We start from the raw sequence: 13,146 nt of genomic DNA, 5'->3' as shown, positions 1-13,146 counted from the left end.
ATGACGTTTCTGTTAAGAAGAAGGCTGACATGGTAGACGTGGCGCCACGACGGAGCCTCGACTCACTGGACAACGACTCCAGCTCCGGGGTACGTATTCCACGTCTGACAACACTTCAACTCACATTCAGGTTGTTTTTTAGCACCCATCAGTAGAGCAGGTTATATATAAATAGTTAGATGATCTTGCTCAGTGGCACTTTTGCAGCATTAGATACAGTTTGTAACGATGACTCTCGCCCAACAAGGCTTAAAGGATATGTTACTATAGCGACCCCATGAGGCTGTAATGTTCATTACACTCCAGATAACAAAGACTATTCTTAGATTCTCACCTAAACTAGGGTTAAAAAAAAGAGAGATAGGTTTGGTCTTTGCAATCGGAGGAAAGGCCACGTTGTTGTAGTGTTGTTGAGTAGACGACAAGCAATTCTAAAAGATGCAGGTTATTATGGGTTTATTAAGCTTCACGAGAGTTTGAAGTGACTCGCGTCCTGTCTTTCTTCCAGGAGTCGGAGCTCTTTGTCTGCCTTTGAGTGAACAAACAGAGGAAAGTGCTGTGCACTTACTGCAGCAAATCATTTCATCATGTCACTTTTGTTTAAATGTTTACCTTCATTTCAACTTTGCTTGTCCAGGTCACAATTAATGTGGGGATATCAACTATAAAAAAAAAAGTTTGGTTTGTGTGTTGGGGGGAAGAAAACATAAGTTATGTTAGACCTTTGGCTGGCAGTTTTTTTTTTTTTTTTATCATTTTGAAAAAAGAAGACGTGTAGAAGCCTGTGTCCTTTGTTTGTAGATGTGTGTTAGGAGGACAAGAAGAACTTGAATGCTCTGTGTAAGTTTGCACTAAAGTATAATGAACTTAAAGTATGCAATTTAAATTGCTTCAGACTTGTACATTTTTTTTGTTCAGAAATTTGCCTTAAACGTTTGTTCATTAGTTGAAAAGAAAATATGTAAGGCTCTGGTCAAATTGTTACAATTTCAATAGTAATAGACCGTCAATACGTCTCTAATTTCAATCCCAGGTTTCTATACCATTTTATGCACCGGCCCTTAAAACTAAACTAAGTGCTTATTTTGCTGAATAGTGGCCTAAATAGTTTGTTTGGATAGTTTAATTTTTAAAGCACTTGTAAATTAACATTTTAAAGACAGTAAACTCTGTATATGAAATCAAATTGTAAATAAGTTAATTTCAGCTTCTGTGATTTAATGTCCAAAGATGTGCTCACATAAATAAAAACAAATGAAGCGCATACAGGGATTGGTTTATTCCAAGAAACTAATCTTTTTACATGGTGAAGGGATGAAAATGAAGAATAAATAGATGAATTTTATTCTGAAAACCTTTACTGAAAATTTACATTTTGAAGCCAAATCTAGCAAAATGTCGCTCAAGTTACTACGCTAGCTGGCTGCATAAGGAATTGAAACATCCATTTCCATTATCATTGAAAACACTGAAACATTTGCGCTGAGGTTGCTGCTGATGGTCCGAGCGGACCTCATCTCCCTGACAGACGGCGGGCTCGTAATGAGCATCAAGTCTCAAACAAACAACGGAAAGTACAGAACTGCTTAGCTCTAAGTGACAGACTTTACGAGTACAGTTCATATCCAGTAGTCATTCCTCGGTCTGGCAGTTTGAAATAAAACATGCATCTTCACTACAGTTACACTTGAAGAGTAAAATAGGTAAAAAAACAAAAAAAATCCTTTTCAAAGCAACAGTTTTAAAATAAAAGACAAGCCAACATGTATTTTAAAGCAACACCAAAGATTCTTTTGTACCTTTGCGGCCCTCTATCGGCTATAACTGCACTGTGTAAGTTTGCCAGATCGGGTAGTGGATCTGTAGTTCCAATGAGACATATGACAAAGGGTAATGGACAATTTCACTTCCAACCTGTAGGGGGACCGAAGAGGAAAAGTGCTTTGGTGTTGCTTTAACTCTTGCATTAATTACATATTTATAGAAGTGGAGGCCAATTTGCATTAGTGGTCCAATAGACTCTTCTTTGCTTTATTATATACCTTTTCCATCCAGAGTCCCAAAGGCAGTCCATTTACACTCCTGTGAACAACTGACCCAAACACTGACGGGGAGAAATCTAGATTTAAATATGTTGAAAAATGAACAGGTGACAAATGGCCCCACTCATTGTCTCTATCATTAACTCGTGCTAGACTTTATGGGACATCTTGTGCCAGAGAGATCGAAGAACAAGAAGTTTAAAAATGTCAAAACAGATGAAAACTACAGTGAACCATCTTCAGTAGAGTCTCGCTCCATAGCCAAATGTCTGTTTAATAGCTTCAAAGTAGTATCTCTTCCAGCCCTCTTTCGTCCGCTCCTCCTCATTGTCCGGGACGCCTCGACACTCCAACTTCAGCTCCGTCTCGCTGCTCCGGTCCAGGAACGTCATGGCGATTGTCGCGTAATGCTCTGTGGAGCACAAACACTCACACGTTAGCGTCGCAGTCTGACGCTGCACACAAAGTTAGGCCATTAACTTCATTGGTAAAAAAACACTGTAAATATAAAATAAACCCAGACAGGTTTTTTGAATGGCTGGACATATTTAAGTAAAATGTATTTCTTATGGCAGCCAGCCACCTACATTTGTGTGACTTTAAATATAAAAGAATATATAAATAAACGTACCACAGGGCCAGTTGTTATACCTCCACTTCATAACTATTTTCTCATCAGGTACCTGTTGGAGAGAGGACTCATTTTTCATTTGATGGTCATGTGGAAGCATAGAGCACCACAAAATGATCATGTACAAAAACCTTCATATTCCATATTATGTTATGGTTTAAAAGGGTTCCATGTCCATCTTACCAGTTCTGTGAATTCACCGAAAACATTTCCTTCTAGCAGGCGAAACTTTCCGCCCCGCTCTCCTTCCACTAAAGCTGGAGCGTGCGTGAATGCCTGGACCATCTGCAGATTGACGGGAAACACTTCAAATCAGATAATGGGCTCGTTCGAGATGAGCCAAGTCTGCGCAGAATCGATCACCGGCGATCGCCGCCTAATGCATGCCGGTAAGCTTTGTGTCCGACTTGATCCTGACGTCATGCACACATGGGCAACAATAACCTCACGAGATCAAGGGATTTTAACTGCCATTTGTCTGATTTAAAGGCTTATTCTGTACAAACCACGTAGCTGGTAGTGACGTTTAGAAGTCAGAGAGACTAAATCCGTTAAGATTACGGATTATCTACAGTGTGTTAATTAAATCAGCAACAGCTCGCATGTAGAGCATTTTGAGAGCTACTCTGTCATGATTAAAACAACTGGAGACTGCGTACAAGCTGATATATGGGTCTGATAACATTTTATTAAATCGGACCACAGTGTTTCTGCGACTTCCTGTTCGGCCTGAAGGCTGCTGGAATTGGCTGGAAACTGTCCGACTTGACAGCGGATTTTTGTCACCGCCCCCGGCTGCTGTCGCCTGCTCGTCCACTTCACAGGGGAGGCGCAGTTCATCTCGAACGAGTCTATTGATTGGATGAAGTCTTACACCTTTGTAACCTCAAAAAGGTCAGGGTTTTTCCTGCATAGAGGAATTTTAGGCGCATTTGTTTGCGTGTTCTTTCGGCTGCAGACCCATAGGATAGACAAGTGATGCTCACCTCCTGGTTGAGGAAGACCCTGTAGAGATCCGGTGGCGATGTGAGGAACTTTTCCTTCATGCTGAACTTACAGGTGGGGATCTTGACGCCGGTGTTGACTGGAGCAGTTGTGCTGCCTGAGGAGGAAATCTGTTCCACACAACAAAAAGTCTGGTGAGAGATGATCACTGCTGCACTGCCGCCAGGAAAACACTGATGGTTCACAATGGACGATTCGGTTACAGTTAATAAGGTAATAATTTAGGGACTTTGTTTGAAAATGTCAAACGTAGCTGGTGGTGATTTGTACTGAGTGACGAACCCGAGTTCTATCCTGCGTGGCTTTGGACTGTGATGTGGACTGCACCTTGGCCACACCGTTGGCTGTAGGCAGGATCATTCCCTGTGTGAACTCTGCAATAGAAAATAAAACAAATGAGCTGAAAACAAACTCTGAATCATCACTGAATTTGAAGTACTCTAATAAACAGCCAAATACAAAGGAATTCCACTCTAAACATATACAAAATAATTGAATTCTAAAACTCTTCATTGGATAAATATTAAGGATTCAAAAAGAGACAACATTGTTAGAAAGGTTACACGTGTTCAACAATAATGCCCATTGTAAATGTGTCAGTTCCCAAGAAGAAAACGGCAGTTCTCTCTGTCGAAATGAACAGTTTCATATCTAGCAAACTTAAAATTTCATGGCTTATTCCATTTTGTGAAGGCTTATTGCATGGCTGGAATATGGTCTCAACTAATATGCCAGGCGCATTTTTATAACAATCCAAGGCACACTGTAGGGTTTGAGCAAAATTAAAATGTCTATATTTTGCATGGCAATATGCATTTGAAAAGGTTTTTTTTTTTAAAATCTGTTATTTGCCACAGAGCACTTTTTAAACTCACGAAATATACTTTACAGGCTTATCTTTGTAAACCCTAAATCTTAAAAATGACCCATCAAGACTCTGTTGAAGGTCACTTTGCGTTTTCCCGATCATTTAAATTACAGGTAAAAGGATGTGACCATCAATTTGAGACTGATAACTGATGCTTTTGTTGCAGTTATTATCGCTGATTGTTGCTTGCGAGATGGAGACTGGTTTTACTCGCCTGTTTTTAAGAACCCAACGTAGCTTCCCAGGGCCTCGCGGATTTTCTCAGCTCCTTTTGTCTTCATCAGGTTGCTCAGTGGCGTTTCAGGTTCATCCTTGTTCAACGATACAGAAATCTGGCCAAAGATCACAGGACGGGCATCACCACACCGTTCCTACACCACTCGGTACGTTTGAGACATCACACACACACACGTTCTTTGGTGAAACTTACATCAAGATCGTCCATGTCGTTCTCGTCAGAAAGGTTTGGAACTTCAATTGTTCCTGTATATTTGACTCCTGCTTTTGACTCTCCTGGGAAAATAGAGAGAATGCAGACGTCAGAGATTCAACGTCTTTGCCATGCTTTGTTTTTTATTGATGAGGACAAATGGTTGATCATAATAGTAATATAAGCTGTATCCTGGTATTCATTTAAAACTTTAATTTGTTAGAAAAAGTAATACCTATTTTTAAAATTTGACTGAAAGAGACAATTATATTGTTAATCGCAATTATTTCCGAGACAATTAACTGTATACCGGTAGTCAAATTTGGAATTGTTACAGCTCTACAATGTCCCAGGGTGTGGATACAAAAAAACAACAGGTCCCAGTTTGTGGTCTTTCCCTCCTGATGCGTTCTATGAAAGGGCCCCAGATCTTCTTAAACTTAGCATGGGAGTTAGACAAAGAAAACCAAATTTCTTCAAGGTGCAAACAAGAAACCATATAATTTAGCAACTTTTTGATGCAGGGAGAAGTTGACTGCCATTCTCTTAAAGACCCGTTTTGCAATGACCATACCAAACATGAGGGTTTGTAGCTGAGGGAAGAGCCAGAGAGGAGTCGGAGTAGCCCAGTATCATCAAGAGACAGTCAGGAGCCAGTTGTCCATTATATACAACACTGTACAAATTAAAATGTCGACCCAAAAACCTGTGAGCTTAGAGCAGGACCAGAAAAGTCACCCAAGAGTTCCGTCAGCTGACATATATTGATCACAGGTGGCAGAAACAGGGGGGAAGACTCTATTCAGTTTAGTCTTGGAAAAGTGTAACTGGTGAATGACTTTAAAGTGAATGAGCTCAAGTCTAGCATTAAGGCCCTGACACACCAAGGCGGACGTCGGTCCAAGCTGGGCCGTCGCCCTAGTGTTTGCGGTGTGTCCTGCGCTGTCGCTATGCAACGGCCTTCGACGCCCCTCGACGGCCTTTTAGACGATTCAATCGGCGACGGCTGACTAGCCAATCCATCTGATTGGCTGTTCAGCTTGAAAACAGTAGTGAGAAAAGCAAACAAACGACTGTGAGAGTGCACACAGAAGGCTTTTCTCATTTTTTCTCTCATCTGATCAATCAATTCGAATATCTGTTTTTGCACATTATGCCCATAAGATGGCAAATGTATGTACAACGAGATACATAACTGCTTGTGTAGGTGTATTTATTTCAGCATAAACATGTCTTTTAAAAGATCGACATATACCGACACACTAATGTTAACACCGGGACGTACAACAGGTCTGCAGCTAGACACAGAGTGGCTGCACTATGGCCACTGCCAGAGTAAAAAAAAACAACACAGGTTGGACTAAATGGTGTGTTTACTTAAAACTGGTAATGCTTGTGGTGCATCAAAGCTATTGTAAAATACCTCATCTCATTTGTTTTTTAACAGCAATTGATGAAGTTGAGGGAAGTTATTGTTATTACACTTTTATTAATTAATTGACCATATGGCCTAGGTAATGAACAAGCTGTTTTTTTTTTTTAATATCGCCGACTGCTGTTTTGTGCTCTTCTTTGGGGAAAAAATAGTACATTTTTCAAAAGTATCTAAACCAAAGAGGCTTTGTTACCGCAGGTAAAAAAGTCATGGCTTAGAGGCACATTACCGCCACCACATGGACTAGAGTCGCTAAATTCTTATAATGGGCTCTCTCATCAGTCTCACTCGCGAGCAGCTAAGACAAGTGCAACACCTAGTGGTACAATGCTTAATTCCCCCCCAAAACAAAACCAACAGTAGCTTCAGTCTTTTACTCACCGGTCCAGGTAGCTTTCAGGTTCCATTCATAGAAGAAAATAAGTTTCCCCTTGCGGTTGTTAATGGAGGCCTCTCCGTCCACCTTGCTGACTTCGGTCACCTCACAACTCCCCTCTTCGTTCTCCACGCTCAGCCCGAGGAGCAGGAATTTTAATTTGTCCGACGACCAGCTTGTTGCATCGCGCTCAGTCCTGCAAAGTGAGCACATCCAAAATGAGTGAACGACACAAATCTGCATCTCCTTTATCTGTATGAGAGCTGCTAAGATTAATCGTTTAGTAAATTAATCGCCAACTATTTTGTTAATCGATAAAAAAATTCTCTGAATCCAGCTTCTTAAATATGAATATGTTCTAGTTTCTTCTCTCCTCTGTAACAGTAAACTGAGTTGTGGACAAAAGACATTTGAGGACGTCATCTTGGGCTTTGGGAAACACTGATATACATTTTTTTTTTTATTTCTGGACATTTTATAAACAAAACTAAACGATTAATCAAGAAAGTAATTGTCAGATTAATCGTCTATGAAAATAATCATTAGTTGCAGCCCTAGTTTGTATACTATGCTACTTTTCTGAAGATACAAAGCTTCTAACAGACATCAGTATACTACTGACCAATTAATTATTGTTGTATACTATAATCAGCTTAAAACTTACCTGAGATGGTTCACTATTACAGTCCTATACGTCAGTTACATTATTACAGCTGAAAGTGTAGTTTGTTATAGGGAGGCTTTACTGTATTACTACACAATGACAACATAATTCTGACAAAACATACATGCAGACATGACGTCATACGTGATGAATTACCTATCTCTAGCTGGCTTTTCATACTGAGCTGACTTAACTTAATACTTACAGCTGCCTGGAAGCCAGAACAACTCATACAACAGTCTAACATTGTATGATAAAGTGTGGGAAAACTGCAGTAATATGCACACAGTAACTCACATGGTTTGAAACATTTAGTGGTATGTTCAAACCCCAAAGGGACTATAGACAGCTTTATCTCAGAAGTGCCATTTTAGAGTCCAGTAGCAAATTTAATTTATGAGTGGCAGGAGGCCTTTGGGGCTCCTAACTTTCATCCCTCACTTCCACAGCCAGCTAGCATGTGTTTGAAGTCACCAACGCTGCATTTTGGGAAACGAAGACATATTTTTTTTAACTCTTAAAAGCAACACTCACTTGATATAAAGACAAAATAAGAGATCACTTGAGTACATATACTGTATAGGAATGTAATCATGACACAATACCATCTGGAGTCCCTTTGGGTCCTGGAACAACTATTTAGATTTGTCAGGTGAAGAATGACCTTTTTAAAATGAATGTTACTATTTATAGCAGCATACAGTTCATTATGTATTCAGCATGTGCTGTTATCCGAATATGTATGGCCACCTAAATACTACTACTTCGTTCACAACGAGATAGAAACCACTGTCAGAATATGTTTAACCATATACTTACACTATACAGTGCGTTGTATAACAAACAAGACATGTTGTCAACCACCACCGACGGCTCCATACATGCATTAGACGCTACAGTAGCTAGCTACAAGCGAGGCTAACTTGAAAACGGTAAGGGTAACGTTAGCTCGGTTAAATCCGTCAAATGTGATTATTTGCTTTAACAATACTCTACATTATACAGTCAGGGCTGTCTATGGATAATTGAATGACACTAATCTATCTGCATATGGGATAAAACTCCAAAAATAGCAGCTGTAGCTTGACATTAATACGAGCTCACTGTGTTAGCATTAGCAGGTTAGCTAGCAGTCAGTGTCCTTTCTTTATATCTCACCAATGCCAGTTGTTGACATTAGTCGCATCGGCTCTCTCCTCCACAATCCAACGAGGGTCCCCTTCTCCCCATTTAGCCATGTTGAGCCCAGAGTTTTAATGTGTAAGGTTGTGCAGAGAGCGGGTTTGTTTGCTGGTGACTGTCCCGGTGCACGTTGTTTCTAGAAGACTCTGGACTGCTGCTGTATCTCGCGGTGCTCCTGCGTTTATCCGCCGTGCACAGAAATTGCTGGAAACCGCTGGAAACGCGAGGTAAAAAAAAAGTTCCCCCTGCCGGAAGTATTTTCTGAAGAATAGTTCCGACTTCTGAAAAGAAAGAAAACTTGAAAAAAAACAACAACAAAAAAACAGATGAGAAGTGTTTTATGACTTTTATCAGTAAAATACCCTCGTTTTTTCTCGCGCGTTGAAATACAGTATGCATTTTAATTTCAGACAAAATTACAACATATGCATGTTCCTTACAGAGGTGGAAAAAGTAGGCCCTTCAAATATTTTACTTAAAGCTGCAGTATGTCGTTTATTGTTGGCGTCATTGCTAAAAAAAATCATAATAAGCTTTCAGCATATTGTAATTCGAGTGGTTTTAGAGAAAACTACACTTAGGCACCTCATTTTGGCTCTGTTTCAGGCTTCAGAAAATCTAGCCCTCACATAGACTTTGGCCAATCACAGGTCATTTCAGAGAGAGCGTTCCTATTGGCTGTCAAAACAATATAGTCAAAGGCTCAAAGGCACCAAATTATTGTTAAAAGTTCAAATTAAAAGTGTTTTGAAAAAATTAAAACGCAGACTTGCAGCAACTCTGGTGGCATTGAGCTCAGGCTCATACACCGGAGGGATAAGGTTTAAGGTAAAATGAATTGGTTCATAAAAAGTGGTCTGTGCGGTTTGATTGGTGGGAGTTTTTACAGGATTACAGCAGCTACAGATGACAGACCTTTTTACTCCTTTTTCAGAGCCCATACGTTATTTATTGCTGTCAGGGTGTAAAGACCATTTCAAACAATATATAAAAAAGTGCATATTGGACTTGAATGTTACCAACCCTGCCCTTAATGTTGTAGCTGGTAAAGGTGGGGCTGATTTCAATTACTTTATATACTGCTGGTTAGCTTAACCTATAACAATGTATAATGTATTGGTATTGGTTTCGTAAGATAAAAGCAGAGATTGATTTGGTAAATATGGATGATGCTCAAAGACTGAGATGGCTGTTCACATGTGAAACATATAAATTAGCCAATTATCTTGAGAAAGCCTGGGAGAAGAGGAAAATGCTCTTTATCGAGATGATCTGTAGATGAGGATTTGTTTGTATATGCTGTGTGTGTGTGTATATATATATGTGTGTGTGTGTTTATGTATATATTTGTATTAATGTATTTCTCCGACGGAGACGTTTGCTAAATAAGTTTGTGGTGTCTTGCATGACACAGAAATAAAATTTTACTAACTAACTAACTAACTAACTAACTAACTAACTATTGGTGTTTTGTATTGTATTAGTTGATGTCTATTTTGTATTAATAATGTAAACTACAGTTGTCAAATAAATGTAGAGAAGTAAAAAGTACTATATTTGCCTGCAAATGTAGTAAATTAGAAGTATAGCATAAAGTGGAAATACTCAAGTAAAGTACAAGCACTTCAAAAATTGTACTTAAGTACAGTACTTGAGTAAATGTACTTAGTTACTTTCCACCAATAGCTCCTTACCGTTAACCTTGTTTATATTTTTGGCATGTGTATATTTTGGATTTCTGTAATATTCTTGTACTGGCACCTTTATTGATATTTTATATTTGCATTTTATCATACTTTTTACTGCAACTGCTGCACAACAATTTCTCTGGGGTTAAATAAATATATTATCCCCCCCCATATGTTTTATTCTATGAAGCTAGTTCTAATCTACTTCTCCGGGAACCATCACCTTATCGTGGTGGAGAGGTTTGTGTGTCCCTATGAACCTGAGGGCTGTGTTGTCTGGAGCTTTGTGCTCCTGGTAGGGTCTCCCAAGGCAAAGTGGTCTCAGGTGAGGGGCCAGATAAAGAATGGTTAAAAAATCCTATGAAACATCGAGGAAGGGATGAAGTGACCCTGCCCGGAGGAAGCCCGGGGCCCCCCGTCTGGAGCCAGGCCCAGATGGAGGGCTCGTCAGCGAGCATCTGGTGGCCGGGTTTGCCACAGAGCCCGGCCGGACACAGCCCGAAAAAGCTACGTGGCGGACATCTCTCCATCCCATGGGCCCACCACCTGTGGGAGGAACCGCTGTGGTCGGGTGCGCTGCCACATCGGTGGCAGTGAAGGTCAGGGGCCTCGACGGACCAGACCCGGGCAGCAGAGGCTGGCTCTGGGGACGTAGAATGTCACCTCTCTGTGGGGGAAGGAGCTGGAACTTGTGCGGGAGGTGGAGCGCTACCGGTTAGATCTGGTGGGGCTTACCTCTATGCACAGTCTTGGTTCTGGAACCATACTCCTGGATAGGGGTTGGACTCTTTTCTTCTCCGGAGTTGCCCAGGGTGTGAGGCGCCGGGCAGGTGTGGGGATACTCACAAGCCCCCAGCTGAGCACTGCTACGTTGGAGTTTAACCCGGTGGACGAGAGGGTCGCCTCCCTACGCCTGTGGGTTGTGGGGGGGAAAACTCTGACTGTTGTTTGTGCATATGCACCAAACAAGAGTTCGGAGTATTCAGCCTTCTTGGAGACCTTGAGTGGAGTCCTGCATGGGGCTCCAGTCGGGGACTCCATAGTTCTGCTGGGGGACTTCAACGCGCACGTGGGTAATGATGGAGACACATGGAGAGGCGTGATTGGGAGGAACGGCCTCCCTGACCTAAACCAGAGTGGTTGTGTGTTGTTGGACTTCTGTGCTAGTCATGGATTGTCTATAACGAACACCATGTTCGAACATAGGGATGCTCATAAGTGTACTTGGTACCAGAGCACCCTAGGCCAAAGGTCAATGATCGATTTTATAATCGTTTCATCTGATCTGAGGCCGTATGTTTTGGACACTCGGGTGAAGAGAGGGGCGGAGCTGTCAACCGATCACCATCTGGTGGTGAGTTGGGTCAGGGGGTGGGGGAAGACTCTGGACAGACCAGGTAAGCCCAAATGGGTAGTGCGGGTAAATTGGGAACGTCTGGAGGAGGCCCCTGTCCGACAGACTTTCAACTCACACCTCCGGCAGAGCTTTTCGTGCATCCCTGTGGAGGCTGGGGGCATTGAACCCGAGTAGACAATGTTCAAAGTTTCCATTGCTGAAGCTGCGGTGAGGAGCTGTGGTCTTAGGGTCTTAGGTGCCTCAAGGGGTGGTAATCCACGAACACCGTGGTGGACACCGGTGGTCAGGGAAGCCGTCCGACTAAAGAAGGAGTCTCTCCGGGATATGTTATCCCAGACGACTCCGGAGGCAGTTGCAAGGTACCGAAGGGCCCGAAGGGCTGCAGCCTCTGCCGTGAAAGAGGCAAAGCAGCGTGTGTGGGAGAAGTTCGGAGAGGACATGGAGAAGGACTTTTGGTCGGCACCAAGGTACTTCTGGAAAACCGTTCGCCACCTCAGGAGGGGGAAGCGATGAACCATCCAAGCTGTGTACAGTAAGGATGGGATGCTGTTGACCTCAACTGAGGAGGTAATAGGGCGGTGGAAGGAGCACTTTGAGGAACTCCTAAATCCGACTAATACGCCCTCTATGGTAGAGGCAGAGCTGGAGGATGAGGGGGGATTGGCATCAATTTCCCTGGTGGAGGTTGCTGAGGTAGTTAAACAACTCCACAGTGGCAAAGCCCCAGGAATTGATGAGATCCATCCAGAAATGCTTAAAGCTCTGGGTGTGGTGGGGTTGTCTTGGTTGACACGCCTCTTCAACATTGCGTGGAAGTCTGGGACGGTGCCTAAGGAGTGGCAGACCGGGGTGGTGGTTCCCCTTTTTAAAAAGGGGGACCAGAGGGTGTGTGCCAATTACAGGGGTATCACACGTCTCAGCCTCCCCGGTAAAGTCTACTCCAAGGTGCTGGAAAGGAGGGTTCGGTCGATAGTCGAATCTCAGGTTGAAGAGGAACAATGCGGATTCCGTCCTGGTCGTGGAACAACGGACCAGATCTTTACTCTCGCAAGGATCCTGGAGGGAGCCTGGGAGTATGCCCAACCAGTCTACATGTGTTTTGTGGATCTGGAGAAGGCGTATGACTGGGTGCCCCGGGAGATACTGTGGGAGGTGCTGCGGGAGTACGGGGTGAGGGGGTCCCTTCTCAGGGCCATCCAATCTCTGTACGACCAAAGCGAGAGCTGTGTCCGGGTTCTCGGCAGTAAGTCGGACTCGTTTCAGGTGAGAGTTGGCCTCCGCCAGGGCTGCGCTTTGTCACCAATCCTGTTTGTAGTATTTATGGACAGGATATCGAGGCGTAGTCGGGGTGGAGAGGGGTTGCAGTTCGGTGGGCTGGGGATCTCATCGCTGCTTTTTGCAGATGATGTGGTCCTGATGGCATCATCGGCCTGTGACCTTCAGCACTCACTGGATCGGTTCGCAGTCG

At 42.6% G+C, this 13,146-nt stretch overlaps 1 protein-coding gene across 1 annotated transcript; it reads right to left on the bottom strand.

The window, feature by feature from the left end:
* Nucleotides 1-1,257: 1,257 nt before the first annotated feature.
* On the bottom strand, nt 1,258-8,821 carry LOC144535329 (activator of 90 kDa heat shock protein ATPase homolog 1-like). The gene is made up of 9 exons (XM_078277737.1): nt 8,610-8,821; nt 6,793-6,983; nt 4,977-5,059; nt 4,761-4,878; nt 3,961-4,052; nt 3,660-3,788; nt 2,857-2,958; nt 2,674-2,725; nt 1,258-2,454 (listed from the first exon to the last, which is right to left on the bottom strand). Exons 1-9 carry the CDS (start codon nt 8,687-8,689, stop codon nt 2,282-2,284), a joined length of 1,020 nt encoding a protein of 339 aa, XP_078133863.1. The 5' UTR covers nt 8,690-8,821; the 3' UTR covers nt 1,258-2,281.
* Between the last annotated feature and the right edge of the window lie 4,325 nt (nt 8,822-13,146).

Source organism: Sander vitreus, chromosome 20 (assembly GCF_031162955.1).
Source record: "Sander vitreus isolate 19-12246 chromosome 20, sanVit1, whole genome shotgun sequence".
In the NCBI taxonomy this organism is placed as follows: Eukaryota; Metazoa; Chordata; class Actinopteri; order Perciformes; family Percidae; genus Sander; species Sander vitreus.
This window is presented reverse-complemented; position numbering and strand designations above follow the sequence as displayed.

What these genes read in the sequence shown, in the direction of transcription:
- LOC144535329 (XM_078277737.1), bottom strand. Translation starts at nt 8,689, where the DNA reads ATGGCTAAATGGGGAGAAGGGGACCCTCGTTGGATTGTGGAGGAGAGA. An exon ending in ACGACATGGACGATCTTGAT is followed by an intron (nt 4,879 to 4,976) that starts GTAAGTTTCACC and finishes ATCTTTGGCCAG; the next exon opens with ATTTCTGTATCGTTGAACAA. An exon ending in TCGGTGAATTCACAGAACTG is followed by an intron (nt 2,726 to 2,856) that starts GTAAGATGGACA and finishes TCTCTCCAACAG; the next exon opens with GTACCTGATGAGAAAATAGT.